The sequence below is a fragment of the Hyperoodon ampullatus genome (assembly GCF_949752795.1).
Source record: "Hyperoodon ampullatus genome assembly, chromosome: 2".
NCBI lineage: Eukaryota > Metazoa > Chordata > Mammalia > Artiodactyla > Ziphiidae > Hyperoodon > Hyperoodon ampullatus.
The window spans coordinates 180,019,569-180,043,536 of NC_136915.1; the positions used below are offsets into that span (position 1 = coordinate 180,019,569).

At 36.7% G+C, this 23,968-nt stretch overlaps 1 protein-coding gene across 4 annotated transcripts in view; it reads right to left on the reverse strand.

Moving 5' to 3' along the window:
- Positions 1-23,968, reverse strand: part of MARK1 (microtubule affinity regulating kinase 1) — a gene marked incomplete at its 5' end in the record, with an annotated part of 140,628 nt that overhangs the window by 57,242 nt on the left and 59,418 nt on the right. For all 4 annotated transcript variants that reach the window (XM_079698301.1, XM_079698300.1, XM_079698299.1 and 1 more), the window contains 2 exons: positions 5,104-5,157; positions 6,429-6,632. In XM_079698301.1, coding sequence (XP_079554427.1) covers positions 5,104-5,157; positions 6,429-6,632 — 258 coding nt within the window. The remainder of the gene's footprint in view (positions 1-5,103; positions 5,158-6,428; positions 6,633-23,968) is intronic.

Sequence of the window (23,968 nt, forward strand, 5' to 3'; positions counted from 1 at the left end):
AAAAAGCTAACTAGAAAAAAAAAAGAAACACTAAAACAACAGGAACAATCTAAATATAAACTAACAGAAATGAATTAACTGTAGTAGATGTCTATTAATAAGAAAATGGGTAAACTGTGGCTTATTTGTACAACGGCATATAATAATTGTGAAAATAAATGAACTAGTCTATATAGACTAACATGACTAAAACTGTAAGACAATGCTAAATGAAAAAAGCAAGTTGCAGAAGAATAGAAAGTTTAAAAATAAATAATACATAGTATTTCATGTACAGATACACATGTGAAATTTTTTTTAAAAAAATAAATGGGAATACCAAATTCAGAATAGTAGTTATTTCTAGGTAGAAAAATACAGGAATAGAACCAAGAAATGGCACACAGGACTTCAACTGAATCTGTAGAATTTTATCTTGTAAAAAAAAATGATTAGAAATGAAACCGTTTAGTCCAATAAATAAATATCATGAGAAAGCATGATTTTTTTAAATGGGAAAGATGTTTTGAAGTTTCCATCCAAAAATTAAAAATAGACTAGTGTACTGTATAAACAAACTGAACTTAGAAAAAACAGGAGTATGACTCAAAGTAACTAAATGCAAATATGATTTTTAAAACAGCCAGACAGGGCTTCCCTGGTGGCTCAGTGGTTGAGAGTCTGCCTAACGATGCAGGGGACACGGGTTCGTGCCCCGGTCGGGAAGACCCCACGTGCCACGGAGCGGCTAGGCCCGTGAGCCATGGCTGCTGAGCCTGCACGTCCGGAGCCTGTGCTCCGCAACGGGAGAGGCCACAATAGTGAGAGGCCCGCGTACCGCAAAAACAAAAACAAAAAAACAAAAAGAACCCAGCCAGACAGTTAGTCTAAAATTCATAGGTGATTTAAAGATTTCTAGCTTCCCATTTCCAAGAGAAAATTCTTCTATATCTATTTCAGAAAATATTATATACTTTCTTGAGAATACAGAAATAGATGTATGCTTTACAGCCAAAAAAGACCAAGCAATTAAAACAGGTCTTCAGAGTCAGAGCCAGAATACAAGAATCAAAAGCAAAACGCAGGGACTTCCCTGGCAATCCGAGGTTAAGAATCCGTGCTTCCACTTCAGGGGACACAGGTTCGATCCTTGGTAGGGGAACTAAGATCCTGCATGCCACGTGATGCGGTCAAAAAAAAAAAAAAAATCCAAACAGTACTACTCAAACCAAAACAAATAAAAACTAAAGTGATTGTTTATGAAGATTGTTTATAAATAATTCTTGGTTATGAGTGCTTAATTTTAAGAAGGGCAGGGGGATTTAACACTGTTGTTGAGACAGGAAGCTTTCCCTGAAGAAATGACTCTAAGGCTGAAATGTGAGAAATGAGTAAGAATTAAGTGAAGAGGGAGTGATAAAGGATTATGCATAGGGTGGGGTGAAAAGCTGCAAAGCCCTGGTAGCTAGAATAAAGAGTAGGAATAGGAGCAGATGAAAGAAAGTCAGTGAAGTTGGAGGAGGAGGGGATGAGGAGAGAAGGGAGAAGCTGGGGAGAGTTGGTGGAGCATGGGGTGGAAGAAGAAAGTAGGGCCTGTACACCATGTTAATGAATTTGATTTCTAGACTACAAAAAAAAGGGAAAGCCAACTAAAAGCTTAAATAGAAGGATGACATAATCAGACATATTTTGCATCCTTGATGACTTTTTAAACTCTGTGTGTGCATATGTGTGTGTGTGTGTGCGCACGCGCACACACGTAGGGATGCAAAGTGCAGAAAGACGGGTTAGAAGGCTACTGGGGTAGTCCAAGCGAGAGATAACAGTAGTGCTGTCTAGAGGATCATGATGGAAAAAGAAAAAAGCAAACATTCTCAAAAGATACGTAAGAAATAAAATCAGCACAACTCAAGGTCAGATTAGATGGTGAGACGGAAGGAGAGGGAGGGGTCAAGAATAACTCTGAGGTTTCTGACTTGCTCAACTTGGGGACAGTGTCATTCACTGAGAGAGGACACTGGAAGAGCACTAGGTGGGCAATGTACCAAGCAGGTGGGGTGGAGATCATGAGCTCAGTTTTGGACATAATAAGTTTGGGTTATCTTTGAGGGATTACAAGCAAACGTAGGGGAGGTCTGAGTTGAAGATATAAATTTGTGAGTTTGCCTACTGGTGGTAATTTAAACCAGAGCTACCTTTGAGACAGCCTAGGAAGAGAATACAGAAAGAGAAGTCCTAGGCCCGTGTCTTGTGAAACTGCAACACTGAGTGGCCCACAAAAAGGACAATGAGTCCACTTAAAGGAAACAGAAAAGGAGGGGCCAAAAATGCAGAGGAAAACATAAGGAGAAATATAATCTTCTTTCAATAAATACTTGTTAGATTAAGAATTAATTAATGAACACATGTATTGGGCTCCATGACGTGTAGCTTGAACCACAAGACAGTTTCCATTTCTAGTTTTACTTTTTTTTTTTTTTTTTTACTTTTTATTTCTATTAAATTTAAAAAATCCTAAGTCACAATCATTGATTGGGGGAAGGAACAAAGCATTGGGTGATGTGTCAGAGACGTTCAGATTAATTACTGAATCCAACCTTACAAAAGCATTTCTCCAAGAAGACTATGCACAGCTCTCAGACAAATTCTAGGCTGCTGATCTAATCACACTAAAAGGTTAGAAGACTGGAAGTTTCAATTTGAGAGTTAATAGCAATGGGTTCTTAATATACTCTTTGGATATGCTTGCATTGGAAGGTATTCTTCATATTTGGATGTTAACATGTGTATGTTAACCTTGCCCAATAATTTGTCATTGAACCCTTTGTCCAATAACTAATGAGGGCTAAAACAGGGTTTAGGAAAGTCAGATTTTTGGTCAGTGAACTGCTTGAAATACAGTTTGGTCTTTCCAGAAAATCTGGTTATCTTCAACATTTAAACTTGATATTTTAGCTAGACATTAACATTATTGATATCACCTTTTAAAAGAAACTTGATTGAACAACTTCTCCCTCAAATCCATTGTATTTCAGTGTGAAAGATATACTTCCCACCAATTCTTCATACTGTATGCTAAAGAAACATCTTTCAATAGCCAAGATTTTATGATAGTCCCTGTTTTCAGTATTCCTTTAAAACCGAATCAAGATCAGAGGTTATGTTACTGACCACAGATGTCATGGAGAATGAAGCAACGAGTGACTGGGCATTAGGTATGATCTTATTTATTCACATAGCAGTATCATTCCTTGCAGTATATATATTAAAAAATTCAGTAATGATTCAAAGACAACTTCTGCAGTCTACAACCCAGCTCACTAAATGCTAACCCTTCTCTTTTCACTTAGGTTTTCACTGATCCACAAAAGAATTGGTCAAGACTTTTCCTTCAAATGATCCACACACATAAAAAAGAACTGTATGGAAGAAGTACTCAGCACGTAAATGGTTTTGTGCAGCTACAAAGTGAGATATGCAAATTAGCAAATTTCAATCTTTCCTTTGCTTTTATTTTTACAGATTAAAGAAAACAAAATTGCCATCATTTTTTATACGCCTGTTTGGAAAAGCAACCATTTATCAGCAAGATTAGCAGAATTTATAATAGAAATTACATCAACAAGTATATTTTTTATCTGAATAACAGTCCACCTTCATGTCTGCATGTCCACATGTTTCAATAAGCATGACTTTGGTTCTACAACCTTCTCTGGTCCCCCCTGGGAAAGACAGAGCGGGGGTCACATTACTGTGCCTCCAACAAGCACAACAGGCCTGGACTAGTTCTAAATGTCACTTAAAATCATTTAATTTACCAGAGTAACCCACAGATTAACCTAGGAAAAGTGACAAGGCTAGGTGGGCCATGGACTGGGCCACTGGGCTGGTATGTAGTCTGCATTGTAAAAGGATTCCCAGGAGAAGGGCAGGCAAAAATTTGCCCACTGTGGCTCTAGTCCAGGAAAACACAGCATCTTTGGATAACTCATCTGCCCAGGGAGGATGCCTTTTTATAACGCATACCACTAAATCATGATTAGCTGAAAGATGGGTGCTGGAAGTTTCTCCCAAAAAACATCCAATAAAGTATATTATCTCATACTCATAGAGAAAAAAAATCCAGCAAACCTTTCATGTTCTCACAGATGAGAAATACTAATGCTATGAAAAATGATATTGGTTGTCAAATTTAAAAGGAATCTCAGTAAGTACAAAGACAGATCTCTAAGTAGAAATATATAAAATAAACTGAGTTGTCTGGCACTGAGACAAGTGGAAAGTCTTGATATCACAGACCCAAATTTTTAATTTAATGGTAGAATCACAGCAGGTGTAGTTAAACATACTATACTAAAATTTTCTTATAAAATTCTGTTTTAGAAATCCAAAGTTATTTACATCACACTTACATATGTGACCACGATTCCATTATATTCTAATAAAAATCATAATGTACTTTATATATATATTATACATAAATATTATATAGTGAGCTATATACAAACATATATGACATAAATGTTAAAATATTTGCTTCGTATTTAAAGTACTAATATGTGTATCTGAGAAAATTTTCCCACATAAATAACTAATGAAGCAACATGAAACAGCTTTACCAGGTCAATTCCCATCCTAACTGCTTTTTTTGGTCCCTCTCTTGCTTTATATTTTCACCCTTTTAAGAAATGGTCGTATCTTTTATTGTAAGTTAGTTGAAAGACTAGTTCTTGTGGAAGAAGGGAGAAAAGCAAGTGAAGCAATAAAAGGAAACCCACCTATGGACAACAGCATCTCATGAGTTGATTTTTAGCGAAGCAGAATCCTTACTACTTCAAAATATTTGATATGAAAAATTTTATTCTACTGAATTAAAAGACATAAGTTCCTCTGATATGGTACATGCATTTGAGTAGCAGATATTTTTCAAACAAACACTTGATAAACATTTTTAAAATATTATTAAATGTAAATATTATGTTTTATATCAAATCTTTTCTTCATATATTAATGAAATGTAGTATTGTACCTAACAGGAAGTTTAGAATAACTGACTTTACAGAGTATCATATATTAATTAATAAACTCGTATTCTAATTACTTACTATTAAAATAATTAAATACCTTTTGTAGACTGGTAGGATTTAGCTGAGTTTTGTCTATTATTTTCACAGCAACCTACAAAAAAGAGAATCATTAAAATATATTTGAGAATACATATCTTAATGAATAAAATTTATAAGGAAAACATCTTTTGTTTCATTCCTAACTAGATATAATTTAGCTATGTTTGGTGTTCACATAATTGGATGGTAAAGTTTTGATAATTAGGCAGCCTTAGAATATATTCTATTGACCCAAGTCTTTAACCTATTTGATTCTGAGTCAATGAAATTATACCTTTGTTAAAGTTATTCCAGGTTTCCCCTTTCAAAGTAAAAATCATCTGTATCTTCATCTTTTACTCATGATCTTGATAAGTTACACTTATCAGAGGGGAGAGGCTTATAAACTTTTAGTAAGTTAAGTATTATGTGGGTAGAGAGATTGGACACCCTAACTTCCTTACAGCAAACTAACAAAATGGATTTAAATGTCCTCTAGGTCTCTGTCTAATACAGCCTCTGTTCCAACAGCTCCTGGGGTCAAAATGGACAGAGGGGACTAAATTTAACCATATGTGACAATAATATTATGTATAGAACAAAATGGAAACTTAACAAAAACATTTTATGACAGATTTTTCATAATGTCCTAACTGAATCCAGTACACATTATATAATATAGAAATGTTAGATGTTTAACTACTTTTAGTCTTTATTATATAAATTATTAAATATATTAATTATTATTTCAAATTTTGCTATATAAATACATCTGATTTGAAACACATTGGATTTTAGAAACCCGATTCTCTTATTATCTGCGAAAAACATCTGTATAACACTTGCTCAATGTGGTTTCTAAATAGATAAAAATTAGTGGGTGACTTTCTACACATTTATAACTAATTTACCTCAAGCAGTAATTTAAAAAAATTTTTATTGAGGTAAAAGTGGTTTATAACACTATATATGTTTCACATGTACAACCTCATTTTCTGCTCCTGTATTCACTGCAGCTTAAGCAGTAATTAATAAGAAGTTATCCTAGCCCTGTTCATGGGGTCGGGTAAAAATCAGAAATTTTTACAGAAGCCATATAATGAAAGACAGAAGTCTGAGAAAACCTCATCTGCAGCACATCTGATTTATGAGATGCTAATACATAAGGACAATTCTTCTGTGCCATGTATAGATAACTCTATCTACATACATTCCATTCACACATATCCCAGTGTTTACCATATTGCAACTGTTACTTATTCCCAGAATCAGCTGTAGGAAAGCTTTTGTAACTAGACTCTGGAGAGGTCTAAGTAAATATTAAAAGGAATCATGAAAACTTACCTCTCTACTAGTTAGAACATGTCTTGCCAATTTCACTTTGGCAAAATTTCCCTTCCCTATTGTTTTTTGTAAACGGTAATTTCCAATGTGAGGCTGTTCGTCTGTTGCTGACGTAATGGAGTTTCTACACCGAGGGATGTTCTGTCTGCTACTTGATTTGGTCGGCTGGATATGGGGTTCAGTATATCCATCCACAGATGTATGCTGAGAAAAAGGTTACAAGGTTTCACAGTTAATTAAACTACATTATAAAAGGATAGTTTAAAAAACTACAAACAATTTTCATCAGTAATTCATCTCCAATGAAAATAGATTGTACTACACGATTTTAAAACATTTTGAGCATTCTGTTCATAATTTCTACTTGACTTCAGCTGCCTTTGCCGGTGGGAATATAACCATTTAAAATGAAATGTTCTGCATAGCTTTAGGTATATGTTTTTGATTTAAAACAAATACAAGTAGTTAGATAGCCAAGAGCCCCAAAGACCATTACTCCTGAAAGGGTGTTGTTACCCCTGTGGGTTGAGAGGACAACACAATCCAAGATTGCTTCATTAAAATGGCAGGACATCTTCAATGCCAAGCCAAACAACCTCCTGAGTATGGCTCTGTTTCTCTAAACCAGCCCAAGTACTCGTCAGGTTCACTCCTTCATTTGCTGGGCATATAACTTGGCCAGCTGACCTAGCAGCTTCCCACTGTAGGTACACCTCTAATCAATTCCTGCCCAGTCCCCTCCCTCACCACCTCACCATGCCCAAGCAGGAGCTATCTACAGCCCGGCCTGAATCCATGACCTAACATCCACTGCATTCCTCTTCAGTGCCCTTCTAAAGGCAGAGATGTCACTTTGTCTCCTAGTCTCACGCTAGCCCACAATCGTATTGAGTAGCTGACTCTGTTCCCCTGCAGGCTCAGCACCTCAAGTCCCAGGTAAAGCTGCCTAAGGAACCCTGTTTCCCCAGCTCTGATTGTTCTTGCTCTTGTCTAGCTTTGTCTGCATTCTGACATAAAAAAAAATTCTCGCTCTTTTAGTGAAAACATAGAATGTAACATCTTTGTCTAACTGGCATCTTAACAATAGCTGAAGATGAGTAGAACAAATTAGCAAAAGAAGGGGGTAATTTTTATTTGCAAAGTAACTAATTCAGACATACATTGTCCCACTTACACCACCAAAAGCTTGTCTAAAAAATTTTGATCAGAAATTTCTTAAAGGCAGCTTCGAAGACGACTCCGTTTACGAACCTCACGCAAAGCATGACTCACGGTCATTTCTCTACTTGTTATTACTTTCTGATTTTTTAAAAAACTCAGCTCAGGGTTAAAGGATTTTTTGTGTTTTACACACACTTGCAGCCTGCAGCCTCAGTCTGAGTTAGTGTCCTCTGGTGTATTTCCACAGCAAACTGTACTTCCATGGATCTCAGCATCCATTCCACTGCACTGTCATTATGCATTCACTTCTTTGTCCCAGCCACCCTACCACGAGCAATCTAAGGGCAGGGATGTTTTCTTTTTAACTTTATATACTCATCACATTGCAGAGTGCCAGATACATAGGAAAGATTCAATAAATCAACAGTTCTCAAAGTGTTGTCCCTGGACCAGCACCATCAGCATCACCTGGGAACATGTTAGAAATGCAAATTCTCTGACCCTATTCCAGACCTACTGAATAAGAAACTCTGGGAGTGGAATCCAGCAATCAGTGTTTTAACAAGTCCTCCAGGTGATTCTGATGCAGGCCAAAGTTTGAAAACTACTGCAGTAAATAATGCAAGAAGGTGGTAAATACAAAGTTATTCATTGGCTCTCAGAGACTTTTCTGTTATCCGAGCATAAACAAGAGATTTTAACTATAATCAATTTCTAACAGTTAACAGATTGCTACAATATCTCCTACAAAAAATACTTCTCTACCTGAACTTGTTCTGTAAGGACTGTGGATCTGTCTAACACTCAAAGTTTAATCTCCTTCTCAACAAAGCTTTCTATGCCTTTTCATAAAGCAGAGTTGATTACCCCTCTCTTCTGTTGCTATCTTTATACCTAGTAAAAACTTCTGTTACTGAACTATCACACCATGTTTTTAAGTCCTGTCCATGGTTTGTTTTCACTGTTAGATCTAAAGCTCCTTAAGCCCCAGAAGTTAATATGGTGTTAGGCACAAAAAAAAGACACTAAATACATACTAAGTTGAAGAAGTTTAGGGTCCTTGTGCTCCTGACACCTATACTCAGAATGACTTCTGAGGAATGATGATTCCTTCCTGTCCAGATCTTTGATGCATATAACAGCAGGATGAGTTAAAATATGAGTTGTAACCCAGCTCCCAATGCTGGTTGCCGAGTATATCCTCAAATAAACCCAACTATGACAGACTGAATTATTAGCTCCAAATTTTCGCAACCTTTGCCAGGCAACTTTCCAATGTTCTCCCACTGAGGATAGGATATAGTTCTCACTCTTTGGGCATCCAGTAATGTGATTTACTTTGGCCAACAGAATGAGTTCAGAGTGGGGCTTCCCTGGTGGCGCAGTGGTTGAGGGTCCGCCTGCCGATGCAGGGGACACAGGTTCGTGCCCTGGTCCAGGAAGATCCCACATGCCGCGAAGTGGCTAGGCCTGTGAGCCATGGCCACTAAGCCTGAGCGTCCGGAGCCTGTGCTCCGCAACGGGAGAGGCCACAGCAGTGAGAGGCCTGTGTACCGCCAAAAAAAAAAAAAAAAGCTATCAATTACTGAAGGGTTACTGTGTGCTAGAAGCTGTATTAGATGTTTTACATGCATTACCTCTTCTAATCTTCACAACGGCTCTGTCAAGAAGCATACCATGATGACCTGTTTTATTTATTTATTTATTTATTTTATTTATTTTTGGCTGCGTTGGGTCTTCGTTGCTGCACGCAGGCTTTTCTCTAGTTGTGGCGAGCGGGGGCTACTCTTCGTTGTGGTGCGCAGGCTTCTCATTGTGGTGGCTTCTCGTTGCGGAGCACAGGCCCTAGGCGCGTGGGCTTCAGTAGTTGTGGCACGTGGGCTCCAGTAGTTGTGGCACGTGGGCTCAGCTGCTCCATGGCATGTGGGATCTTCCTGGACCCAGAATCGAACCCTTGTCCCCTGCATTGGCAGGCGGATTCCTAACCACTGTGCCACCAGGGAAGTCCCTGATGACCTGTTTTAGAGATAGGGAAAATAGTGGCTCAGAGAGGTTATGTACCATTAGACCCTGACCCTTCTAGTGTTAATGCCAGGTTCTACATAAATATCAATTAAAGTGCATATATGTGTATGTTTGGGGTGGGTTGTGATCCTTATGGAGCTTCTACCTCCATGTGCTTTTCTCTGGATAAAAAATTTCAAAAGCAAAAGCAAACAAAAAACTAGCGGACGTATTTTATGCTATTTCTAACATTGCTAGTGTAATGGTCATCTAGAAAGTTACCAACTCCCAGGAATAATATTGACCACATTCGTAACATATCAAAAAGAAAACTGGCATTCATTTCATTTAAACTACATAGTGAGTAGAGTTAGCCAAACAGCTGGAATTCTGAGGAAATAGAGATGGTTGTCCTATTTTTGAAAAATGAGATGGTTTATGCTCTAAGTGCAAGTAAAAGGAAAACTTTTGTTTTGTTTTGTTTTGTTTTTTGCGGTACGCGGGCGTCTCACTGTTGTGGCCTCTCCCGTTGCGGAGCACAGTCTCTGGATGCGCAGGCTCAGCGGCCATGGCTCACGGGCCCAGCCACTCTGTGGCATGTGGGATCTTCCCAGACCGGGGCACGAACCCGTGTCCCCTGCATCAGCAGGCGGACTCTCAACCACTATGCCACCAGGGAAGCCCAAAGGAAAACTTTTTATTTTGGGTGCAGCTTTTTAATTGACTAAACTTTTCTGACTTTGTTGTTAAAACCGGAAAGTAGCTTGGAGACTACAAAGTTCAGGGCAAACAATGTGGTTTACAAAATCAAAGCAAAACAGGCACCTTAGAAGTCAATCAGCATCTAAACTTCCACAATTTTGCTCATTGTATTCATGCCATAGGTAAATATACCTTGAAATTAGGTCCCAATTTTAATTGCTAAACTCAGATCCTCCCACAAGGATGTATTACACTTAGGTATTTTCCTAGGCAAGGAAGATGTTTTTCCACATGTTGCCTCACCTGCTTGGATAAGGTTTATTTCTTTTCATTATTTTCACTATCCATCAATGATTGTCAAATCAGATATTAAAAAGGACAAGTACTACCTCTCCCCAGACACAGAATTAGTCACAAGTGAGTAGGAAGCACTCTCCCACACGGCACTCACAATGGAGTTTGGGAATGCTGAGTCAACAGAAAGTCATCAAAGTAACTCCAAAGCCTCTGGCTTTATCTTATTTTTTGAACTGCATCTCCCATCTCACTACTCAGTGATTCGTTTACTCACTCATTCAATCAACAAAAATTTACTTTGACCTACTATACACAAGACACTATCCTACATGCCAGAGAATTGAGAGAAATCTAAATATAAAAAGTCCCGGTCCTCATAAAGTTTACATTTTAGCAGAGGGAGAGGTAAAAGGAAGAGAGAAGGGTAATACGTATGCAAACCAATAAAGAAATAAAATGCCAACCAGTGGTTCATGGTATAAAAAGAGAAACCAGAGAGGGTAAGGAACTGCAAAGTAAGGGTGGTCATGGGTGGTCTCTGATGAGATGACATTTAAGAAGAGGCCTGAATGAAATGAATGAGTCTAGAAATCAACAGAGGTTTGGGCTGGAAATATTAATTTGCAAGTAATTCCTTGCAAAAATAAGCACTTCACATTCACCTTTCCCTTTGAAACATCTAAGTTGAAAAATAAAATTACATTTATATGTTGTCTCTTCCCATGTGTATGTGTACACACAAACGCACTCCCCGCAAATCTACTGATCCTGATCCCTTGAACATTGGTATTTTCCAACCATGAAGAAGGAGCAAACATGTACCAGAGGATAAGAAAACCTATTAATTTTCAAAATGGATTTAGATTTTCTCCTTTGTGAATGTCCTCTGGCCACACTTGAAAAGGTGATACTGACTGAGGGGGATACTAAAAAGAGAAAGAAAACAAACTCTCTCCAAATTATTGAACAGTGAATAAATATGGTTCATTATTCTCAGCTATGGTTAGCATCATGGTTTTATTTTTATAAAACCATATCAATTTATTAAAGCTTACTCTAATATCAAAGTAAATCATGATCTTTTATAACAGCCACTGAATCTACTGGGTGACTGAATATTCAAATGTTCCTGAGAAGTCATATTATGTATTAGACCTGAAGTTAGGGATGCCATAGCTCACCTCCCAGGACTCTAGAACATGCTGCTTTTGCACACCACAACTACTCTTTGGTGAGCTGATATTAACACCATTACAGGCCATGACAATTTAGAAACAATAACCAAATTTCTATTTCTCAAAGTCATTTTTTAAAAAGTAGGGAAATTATGCTTCCAATAATGGATGAATAGTTTGTATCTGACTAACCTATCAGCAGATAAAAATACAATCTCTAGACAGAATATTAAAAACAATTGTTTTGTGGCCTGGAAGAGCCACAAAAAGCAGGCAAAAACTGAAGGGAGACTGATCTTTGTAAAAAGGGAACCAAATAGGGTGAAATTTTTAGTTTCACAGTTTCTACCTGGGGGCAAACTCTGGCCCACCTATTCCTAGTGACTGAAATTTAAGCACAAAGCAACAGTTTTACTGGCTAAAGGAGTCAGAGGATGGAGCTGGGGGCTAAAAAAAATTGACTGGACAGTGAAAAAGGAAACTGGCAAAAATAAAGTCACAAAGAATAAAACTCTGAAATCTTTATATAAACTACAGGTTCTTTATTGAGCCCTAACCCAAATGTGAGCAAGAGAAACTCCAAGGAACATGTCAGAAGGAGACAGCTAGAAAGTTAAGGAAATAACAAAGATTTGGCTGTTGCCCACCGTAGGGAAGGGAAGGCTAAATTTGAAGTCTGAGTCAAGCCAAATTAACTTCCTGCCAAATCAACACTTTTTAGAGGAAGATAACTAAATCCAGAGTCTCTGTATAGTATTATCAACAATGTCCAGTGCATAACCAAAACTTACTAGATACGCAATGGAACAGAAGAATGAGACTGTCAAGAGAAACAGCAGTCAAAAGAAATACACACCAAGATGTTCTAGAAGTTGGACTCAACAGGCAAGAACTTTAAAGCAGTTATGATAAATACATTTCTAAAAGTAAAGGAAAATATGATTGGAAAAATCAAACAGATGGAAAATATCAGCAGAGAAATGGAAACTATACTAAAGAAGCAAATAGAAATTCTAGAACTGAAAGTACAATACCTAAAAAGAACAATTCACTGGAGAGGCTTACAGTAGACTGCAAAGGAGAAAGGGTCAGTGAACTTGAAGACAAATAAATAAAAATTAGCCAGTCTGAAGAACTGAAAAGAATAATTAGCCAATCTAAAGAACTGAGAAGATTAAACAAAAATGAAGCGAGTGCCCCTATGATCTGTGGATCAATATCACACAGACTAACACATTTGTAAATGGGGTACTAGAGAAAGAATACGAAGAAAATGAGGGAGAAAAACTTACTTGATGTAATAATGGTCATATAATTCACCCAAACTGTGAACTCCAAGCCAGATAAATTCAAAGAAAACCAAAACTAGGTACATCACAGTCAAACTGCTAAAAACCATGTATAGAAGGGGAAAAAATCCTTAAAAGGAGTCAGGGAAAAACAACACAATACATACAAAGGAATGACAATACAAATGGTAGTTCACTTCTTATTAGAAAAACTGGTGCTCAGGTGACAATGGAAGTTTTTAAATGTGCTGCAGAAAAAACAAATGCAACTCCGTATCCTTTACCCAGTGAAAATATTCTTTAAACAAAAGAAGGCAACTATTGTAAATCAACTATACTTCAATAAAAAATGTAATAAAATAAAGACAAAATAAAGACATTTTTAGATGAACAAGAACTGAAAGAATTTGCTGCCAGAAGACATACACTATACAAAATGCTAAGGATAATTTTTCCAGACAAAGGGAAGTGACCATAGATGGTAAGCTGAATCTACAGAAAGGAAAAAAGAGCTCTGGAAATGATAAATATGTGGGTAAATATAAAACAGCATGTAGTTTTTCATCTCTTAATTTCTTTAAAAGACATATGACTATTTAAAGCAAAAAAGTATGACACCATACTGTGAATTTTATAACATAGGCAGATGTAATATACGTGAAAACAAAAGCACAAAGGTCAGGGGAATTAAAAGATTCTTATAAGATTCTAACATTTTATCTGAACTGGTACAATACTACCCTATGTATGTAGACAGCAAAAATATATGGGTGTGTTCTGTAATCTCTAGAGCAACCACTGGGGGAAAATGCACTGGAAAAGATACAGAGGCATAGGTAAGTCAACAGAGGAATTAAAATAGAATACTAGAAAATATCTGATTAACTCAAAAGTAGACAAGAAAGAAAAAAAGAGAGGAACAACACCAACGAAAACAAGAACAGATTTAACAAAAATAACAAAAGAGCAAAATTAAAAACATCAAACATCAAAAATTATATTTAATGTAAATAAAAATTTCAATTCAAAGAAAGGATTAAATGAATTTGTAAAAGACATACTTTAAGTATGAATATACAGATAGATTGAAAGTAAAATTATGGAAAAAGACATACTAATGCAAACAGTAAGCAAAAGAGAGCTAGAGAAGCTATAATAATATCAGACAAAATAAACTTCAATACAAGGAGTACTAACAAAATAAACACACACATTTCGTAACGATACAAGGGTCAATTCATTAGGAAGCTATAACAATCCTAAATATGTATGTGCCTAATAACCGAGTTTCAGTAAACAAAAACAGAAAAGGGAAAAAATCCACAACTACGATTGGAGATTTTAACAACACTCTCAATAGTTTAAAGAATTTCACTCAAAACACAGTAAGGGTAAGGAAGATCTGAACACACTATTAATTTAAGGTAGGTTACAGAGTTCTTGAAGCACACAGTTCATAGACTCCATGTCAAGAACCCTTTTCCAGATCTTTAAAGCTCTACATATCAAATTAATTACCTTACTGGAAAACTGCATACAGATATTGACAACTTTGGCTTGTCAAAGAACAACTTAAAGAATATCTACATGTTGTACAAACGCATGACTGAAAAGAAAATGTCATTAATAATGATTAATGCCTATTTCATAAGGAACCCGGCAATAAATGAGTTTAATTGTCAGAAAAATTCTCTCAAATGGTATGCTTCCTTTATTATGTTATCATACGATAATGCCTCCTTCATTCCCCAATTTCAGTGTTCAAGGTGAAATTTCTTTTTAAATAGTGCAGTGGTGAGTTGCACTTCAGTGAAAATAGTTTTATGAGTGTCAAAAACTTACACAGCAGAAAAAAGAATACTTACTGAAAACAGAAGGCTGTGGATTCTCTTCCCTTGTGTTCCTACAGCACTTGATGGGCATACCTCAGAAATATAATGGGTTCAGTTCCAGCCAAGTACAATAAAGCAAATATTGCAATGAAGTGAGTCAGCATCCTCTGAGCCTTCAGCGACTCATAATCTTTTTGCTGGTGGAGGGTTTGAAATATTTCAAGAATTATCAAAATGTGACACAGAGACAGGACATGAGCAAATGCTGCTGGAAAAATGACGCCATTAGCCTTGCTTGAGCCAGAGTTGCCACAAACCTTCAATTTGTAAAAAACGCATTAACCTGTGAAGCACAATAAAGCAAAGTGCAATAAGACAGATACGCCTGTATATTCTTTTATACAACAATTAATACTTTAAAATACAATTGGCTTTTCTTTGGAAACTATCTCCTACTAAATTGTGAGCTTCAAAGACACCAAGTACTGTATCTTTTACATTTCTTTATCATTCAAGTAGTTGGTGTTGCGTGAATATACCCACTAAATATGTAATCTTTTATTATAAGTATCCCACCCAAATTACAAATTTAAAAAATCAATATTATCTTATATATTAAAGCTTATTGCAATGAGATGCCAATAAATCTGGCAAGACAGTCATGTATCAATTTCTAGAAAGATAAACCACAAAAACTGAAGTCCAACAAAGAAGACAAAAAAGTTATTAAAATAAATTACTACCAAAACCTTCTGACAGCTATCAAGCTATGCACTGCATGAATCAAAGGGGCAAAGTTGTGCCATGTGGTGATCCTGCCTGTCCGTAGTGAGTAACTGCATAATTTTACAAACTTTCATAATATAAGTGATCTTTGATGTGATGTTTTTAGGAACCAGAAATGGGTTTGATTTTAATACCTAAAAAGTATGATACTAATAAAGAAATGTGGCCAATACAGTTTATAGGCACACCGTGTTTTATTGAGCTCTGCTTTATTGTGCTTCGCAGATACTGAGATTTTTAAAAATTGAAGGTTTGTGGCAACCTTGCATTAAGCAAGTCTACTAGCACCATTTTTTCGAACAGTATTTGCTCATACCATGTCTCTATGTCACACTTTGGTAATTCTAGCAATATTTCAAACTTTTTCATTATTATTATATTGCTTATAGTAATCTGTGACAGTGATCTTTGATATTACTACCACAAAAAAACTACAACTCACCAAAGGCTTGGATAAGGGTTAGCATATTTTAGCAATAATGTTTTTTTTTTTTTTAAATAAGTTATGGGTTGTTTGGACTGAGGTGACCCAGCACTGGAGTCTACAGGCCCTTTGGTGGGGCTAACAGCAGACTCTGGGAGGGCTCACACCAAGGAGTACTTCCCAGAACTTCTGCTGCCAGTGTCCTTGTCCCCACAGAGAGCCAAAGACACCCCTCCGCCTCAGCAGGAGACCCTCCAACACTAGCAGCTTCTCCTTTCTTTGGAGGTGGAGTATCTTTTTTGGTGAGTTCCAGTGTCTTCCTGTCAATGATTGTTCAGCAGTTAGTTATGATTCTGGTGCTCTCACAAGAGGGAGTGAGCGCATGTCCTTCTACTCCACCATCTTGAACCAATCTCTGGAGATACTTATTGCTGGCGAAACCCTGGACAAGTGGACCAGGTCTCTGAGTTTGAGTACGATTTATTCATTAGGCCAGATACCTGTAATCCACATTTCCGAGTCTGGTTGAACTTTACTGTTGAGAACATGAAAGTATCACAACCATGTGGCTGACAGAGTCTTGGTGCTCCAGCCAGGTGTCAGGCCTGAGCATCTGAGGTGGGAGACCCAAGTTCAGGACATTGGTCCACCGGAGACCTCCCGGCCCCATGTAATATCAAACAGTGAAAGCTCTCCCAGAGACCTCCATCTCAAAGCTAAGACCCAGCTATACTCAACGACCAGCAAGCTACAGTGCCAGACACCCTATGCCAAACAATAAGCAAGACAGGAACACAATCCCACTCATTAGCAGAGACATTGCCTAAAATCATAATAAGTTCACAGACAACCCAAAACACACCACCAGACGCGGTCCTGCCTACAAGAAAAATAAGATCCACCCTCATCCACCAGAACACAGGCACCAGTCCCCTCCAGCAGGAAGCCTACACAACCCACTGAACTAACCTCAGCCACTGGGGGCAGACACCAAAAACAACGGGAACTACGAAACTGCACCCTGCGAAAAGAAAACCCCAAACACAGTAAGTTAGGCAAAATGAGAAGAAAGACAAACACACAGCAGATGAAGCAGCAAGGTATAAACCGACCAGACCAAACAAATGAAGAGGAAATAGGCACTCTACCTATTCAGAGTAATGATAGTAAAGATGATCCAAAATCTTGGAAATAGAATGGAACAAATACAAGAAACATTTAACAAGGACTTAGAAGAACTAAAGAGCAAACAAACGATGATGAACAGCACAATAAATGAAATTAAAACAAAAGACCTGTATGCAGAAAACTATAAGACACTGATGAAAGAAATTAAAGAGGATACATACAGATGGAGAGATATACTATGTTCTTGGACTGGAAGAATCAACGTCGTGTAAATGACTATACTACCCAAAGCAATCTACAGATTCAATGCAATCCCTATCAAACTACCAATGGCATTTTTCACAGAACTAGAACAAAAATTTGCACAATTTGTATGCAAATACAAAAGACCCCAAGTAGCCAAAACAATCTTGAGAAAGAAAAATACAGCTGGAGTCATCAGGCTCACGGATTTCAGACTATACTACAAAGCTACAGTAATCAAGACAGTATGGTACTGGCACAAAAACAGAAATATAGATCAATGGAACAGGATAGAAAGCCCAGAAATAAACCCACGCACATATGGTCACCTTATCTTTGATAAAGGAGATAAGAGTATACAGTGAAGAAAAGACAGCCTCTTCAATAAGTGGTGCTGGGAAAACTGGACAGCTACATGTAAAAGAATGAAATTAGAACACTCCGCAACACCATACACAAAAATAAACTCAAAATGGATTAAAGACCTAAATGTAAGGCCAGACACTATAAAACTCTTAGAAGAAAACATAGGCAGAACACTCTATGACATAAATCACAGCCAGATCCTTTTTGACCCACCTCCTAGAGAAATGGAAATAAAAACAAAAATAAACAAATGGGACCTAATGAAACTTAAAATGTTGTGCACAGCAAAGGAAACCATAAACAAGATGAAAAGACCACCCTCAGAATGGGAGAAAATATTTGCAAACGAAGCAACTGGCAAAGGATTAATCTCCAAAATATACAAGCAGCTCGTGCCGCTCAATATCAAAAAAACAAAAAACCCAATCCAAAAATGAGCAGAAGACCTAAATAGACATTTCTCCAAAGAAGATATACAGATTGCCAACAAACACATGAAAGGATGTTGAACATCACTAATCATTAGAGAAATGCAAATCAAAACTACAATGAGGTAACACCTCACACCAGTCAGAATAGCCATCATCAGAAAGTCTACAAACAATAAATGCTGGAGAGGGTGTGGAGACAAGGGAACCCTCTTGCACTGTTGGTGAGAATGTAAATTGATACAGCCACGATGGAGAACAGTATGGAGGTTCCTTACCATATGACCCAGCAATCCCACTACTGGGCATATACCCTGAGAAAACCATAATTCAAAAAGAGTCATGTACCACAGTGTTCACTGCAGCTCTATTTATAATAGCCAGGACATGGAAGCAATCTAAGTGTCCATCGACAGATGAATGGATAAAGAAGATGTGACACATATATACAATGGAATATTTCTCAGCCATAAAAAAAAAAAACGAGACTGAGTTATTTGTAATGAGGTGGATGGACCTAGAGACTGTCACACAGACTGAAGTAAGTCAGAAAGAGAAAAACAAATACCATATGCTAACACATATACATTGAATCTAAAAAAAAAAAAGAGGTTCTGAAGAACCTAGGGGCAGGACAGGAATAAAGACACACACGTAGAGAACGGACTTGAGGACAAGGGGATGGGGAAGGGTAAGCTGGGACGAAGTGAGAGAGTGGCATGGATATATATACACTACCAAATGTAAAACAGATAGCTAGTGAGAAGCAGCCGCATAGCACAGGGAGCTCAGCTCAGTGCTTCGTGTCCATCTAGAGGGGTGAGATAGGGAAGGTGGGAGGGAGATGCAAGAGTGAGGAGATATGGGGATATATATATATATATATACATATAGCTGATTCACTTTGTTATACAGCAGAAACTAACAGCCCATTGTAAAGCAATTATACTCCAACAACGATGTAAAAATCAAAATAAATAAATAAATAAGTTATGTTCGTTGTTTTTTTTTTTTTTAAGACATAATGCCATTGCACACTTAATAGATTACAGTGTAGTGTAAACATAACTTTATATATAGTGGGAAACCAAAATCTTCATATGCTCATTTTACTGCAGTGGTCTGGAACTGAACATCTCTGAGGTCTGCCTCTACTATATAGAGATCCAAAAAACCTAACGAAAATCTTCACCACTATCTCTCAGTAACATTAAAGAATTATCATTACGGTCATTTAGGTATATGACCTAAGAAGGCAAAGTTAACCCTAAAAGTGGAAAGTGAGGAAATGGAGGCTGCTAGGGCAGATTATGACCCTGAGAAGTCTCACTGTGAATTAGAGGCAGGAGTATGACAGCTGGGGAAGAAAGAGGGGTGTGGAATTGAAGAAGGTTACTATTCATTTGCATGTTGTTTTAAGATGGAGGAGACCTCAGCATGTTTAAATCCCAAGGGAAGGATCCTGTGGAGAGGGAGCTGCTGACAAGACAAGAGAGGGAAAAGATAAGTAAAGTTCCTGGGAAGGTGGACAGTGAAAAGATTCAGAGCACACAGATGGAGAGATTGTCCTTATGCAAGAAGAAAGACATCTCTTCTCCTGTAACAAGTAGAAAGGAAGAGAATTTAGATCTAGGTGTAGAAAGGTGCATACATTTAATGGTAGGAAGCTGAGGGAGTTCCGATCTGATGGCTCTTACTTTCTCTGGGTGGTTGAAGGTAAGGTCACCTGTTAAGAGTGAAGAGAGGCCACAGAAGTTTGCAGAGAGTTAAAAAAAAAGATCTGAAATAATCTCTTTAGGAAAAGAAAAAAGAAGTTAACCAAAGAAACCTGCTGTTGGGTAGGGCTGCTGGGCAGTACTGACAGCCTAGTTGAGATCAGTGACCATGAATTTATTGTGGCTCTAATCTGTCCAGTTGTGTCATTTTTTTTTCAGCAATACTCAAATGCACACAGATTACCAAGGAAGCAGATAAATGAGTTCATCCTGGCCTGGAGTTTGTCAAATAAGTACCACCAAAGAGAAAGCGGCAAGGCAAGACAAGTTAGGTTATTGGCAAGTTACTGAGATGACGGGTCATAAATCTAAGCTAGATAATGAAGGAAAAGAACACACAAAAAATTGATGGATGGGGAGTAGAGGCCAATATACTGGAGGGCTCAGTGAGATCAGAGAATAATTACAGCAAGACTAGCTAAGAAAGCCACCAGATGGCCAAGTACCTGTAGTCAGAAATCCAGGTGATTAGACTGGTGATAATTGGAAGGACAATTACCAGATGCTACTAGTATAGAATGTTTTGTTAAAATCACCAAGAATTATTCTGCATATTTTTCAGATTTTTTTTACCATGTGCCTATTCTATTTTTAAATGTTTTAAAGAACTGCATTAAATTTCATAGCCATATTATTAGAAATTATTTTTAATTATCTATAATTTTCACTGATTACATTATTCATGATAAGTTTCTTACATCCCTCCATTTCTTTTCCTTAGGTTCGCTTTTTCTAGTTTGTGAATTTTTTTCAGATAGGTGTGTAGGTGATACACTTTCTAAATCGTTGCAGCTAATTTTTCTTTATTTTAACTTCTATAAACAATAATTCAATTGGAAACAGAATAGGGTACAAAGAAACTTTTTCCCACTTACTCCTGTATTTGTTCAGAAGGTTGAATTTTTTAGAATCATGACTTACTGATAACCAGAAAGTCATTACAATTAAATGGTGACCCATGAGTGACAAAATAAAAGTGAAAACATTTTGACAAAAGTTTGTCTAAGGAATAGATTCAAATACAAAGGAGAATTAGTGAGATGTCAATGTTAGCATTTTATATCCGAGGGAAAATAATAGACTATTCAACAAATGGTACTGTATCAACTAGGAAAAAAATAAGTTGGAAGTCTAGGAGTGATGAATTACTTCTTACACCAAAATAAATTCCCAATGTATTAAGGATATAAATGTAAAAAAAGAAAGAAAATAAAAACCCAAAACAAAACAAACAAAAAGACAAAGAAGCTGTAAAAGCGAGCACTAGAAAAAATAAATGACAAGCTAGCAATTGTTTTTATAGTCCCAGCATGGCAAATGCCTTCCTAACTATGACACACAATAGAAGCCGTTAAAAGTTTGTTAAATTTGACATCATAAAACTTTTAAAAACACAGGAAAGTTTTAAAAAAGTCTTCTTAAAAGGTATTCTCTGCTCATGGATTGGGAAAATTAATATTGTTAAAATGCCTGTACTACCTAAAGCAATCTACAGATTCAATGCAATCCCTATCAAAATCTCAAGAACATTTTTCACAGAACTAGTACAAAATATTCTAAAATGTATATGGAACCACAGAAGACCCCAAGTAGCCAAAGCAAACCTAAGAAAAAAGAACAAAGCTGGAGGTATCACACTCTCTGATTTCAAACTATATTACAAAACCATAGTAATCAAAACAGCTTGGTACTGGCTGAAAAAGATACATAGATCAATGTAACAGAAGAAAGCCCAGAAATAAACTCACACATATATGAATAATTAATTTACGACAAAGGAGCACAGAACATATAACAGGTAAAGGACAGTCTCTTCAATAAATGGTGCTGGGAAAACTGGACAGCCACATGCAAAAAAAAAATCCCAAAAACCAAAACCAAACAAACGCCAAAACTAGGCCCCTACCGTACACCATACACAAAAATCAACTCAAAATGGATTAAAGACTTGAATGTAAGACCTGAAACCATAATACTCTTAGAAGAAAACATAGGCAGTATGTTCTTTGACACTGGTCTTAGCAATATCTTTCTAGATATGTCTCCTCAGGCAAGAAAAACAGAAGCAAAAATAAATAAGAACTACATCAAAGTAAAACCTTCTGCACAGCAAAGGAAACCACCAACAAAACAAAAAGACAACCTATTCAATAGGAGAAGAAATTTGAAAACAATATATCTGATAAGGGGTTAATATCCAAAGTATACAAAGAACTCATATAACTCAACAACAGTAACAAAAAACAAACAACCCAATTATAAAATGTGCAGAGGAGCTGAACAATATTCCAATGAAGACATACAGATTGCCAACAAGCTCCTGCAAAGATGTTCAACATCACTAATTATTAGGAAAATGCAAATCAACACAATGGGCTATCACCTCGTGCCTGTTAGAATGGCTATTATCAAAAAGGCAAGAAATAACAAGTGTTGGTGAAGATGTGTAGGAAAGGGAACCCTGGTGCACTGTTGGTGGGAATGTAAATTGGTGCAGCCACTATGAAAAACATATGGAGCTTCCTCAAAAAAATTAAAAACAGAACTACTATATGATCCAGCAATTCCACTTCTGGGAATATATCCAAAGGAAACAAAAACATTAACTCAAAAAGATATCTGCACTCCCATGTTTATAGCAGGATTATTTATAATAGCCAAGGCATGGAAACACCCTAAGTATCCATCAGTAGATGAATGGATAAAGCACCTGTGGTATACATATATACCCTGGGATAGTATTCAGTGATAAAAAAGAATGAAATCTTTCCATTTGCGACAACATGGATGGACCTTGAGAGTACCATGCTGAGTGAAATAAATCGGAGAGAAAGACAAAAACAGTATGACTTCACTCATATGTGAAATATAAAAAATAAAATAAATGAACAAACAGAACCAAACAAAAACAAACACATAGACACAGAGAACAGGGTAGTAGTTACCAGAAGGGAAGCATGAGGAGGAGGGAGGCAAAAGGGGTAAAGGGGATCAACTGTACAGTGACAGACGGAAACTAAGTTTTTGGTGGTGAGCACATGTACAGTATACAGAAGTAGAAATTTAACACTGTACACATGAAACTTATATAATGTTATAAACCAAAACTAACTTCAATAAAAAATTAATAAAACCTCAATAAAAAATTAATCTAATTTTTTTTTAAAAAATCCTCTCCTGAAATCAAACTAAAAGAGAAATAATAAACCGAGAAAAAATATTTGTAACATGTGGCCAGCAAATCGTTCATTTTTAAACACTAAAACCTTTGGTAAATCATTAAAAAAAAAAAAACACTCAAAGAGAAAATGAGAATAAGCAAAGGATAGGTATAAATAGTTCACAGAAAAGGAAAATTCATCACTTCCTAACGTTATTTTTCATGACAGTCAATCGTAACAAGTCAAATACAAATTTGTTAAGCTACAATGAAATATTATTTTTCATTTTTCAGATTAGCAAAGATCAGAGTCTGACAGCATTAGCTGCTAAAGCTATAGTAGAAATATGCACATTCAAATAGCATGGAGTGAAAACTAATACAAATTCTACATAAAGGAGTTTGGCAATATCTATGAAAGAAATTCCTACAATCATTAGACTAGAATTACTCCTCGTAATTTATGCTACAGATATAATCACAAATGATTCAAAACAATGAACTCATACAAAGAAATCTACTGCAGCACTTTCTGTAATAGCAAAACATAAAACAAGTGTCAATATTCAACAATAGGGAACTGACCATATATGTATGGTAGGTATGCTCTTTGTATGTGTGTGTGTGCCCGTGTACAAGCATCCCCATGCTTCGATAAGAAGAGAGTATCTCCAGGAGATTACACAAGAGACATAAGTGTTAAGTAGTTCTCAATTGGGAGAGGAATTAGGGTACTGGGAATCAGGAATAGAGGGATTTCTAATGTACCT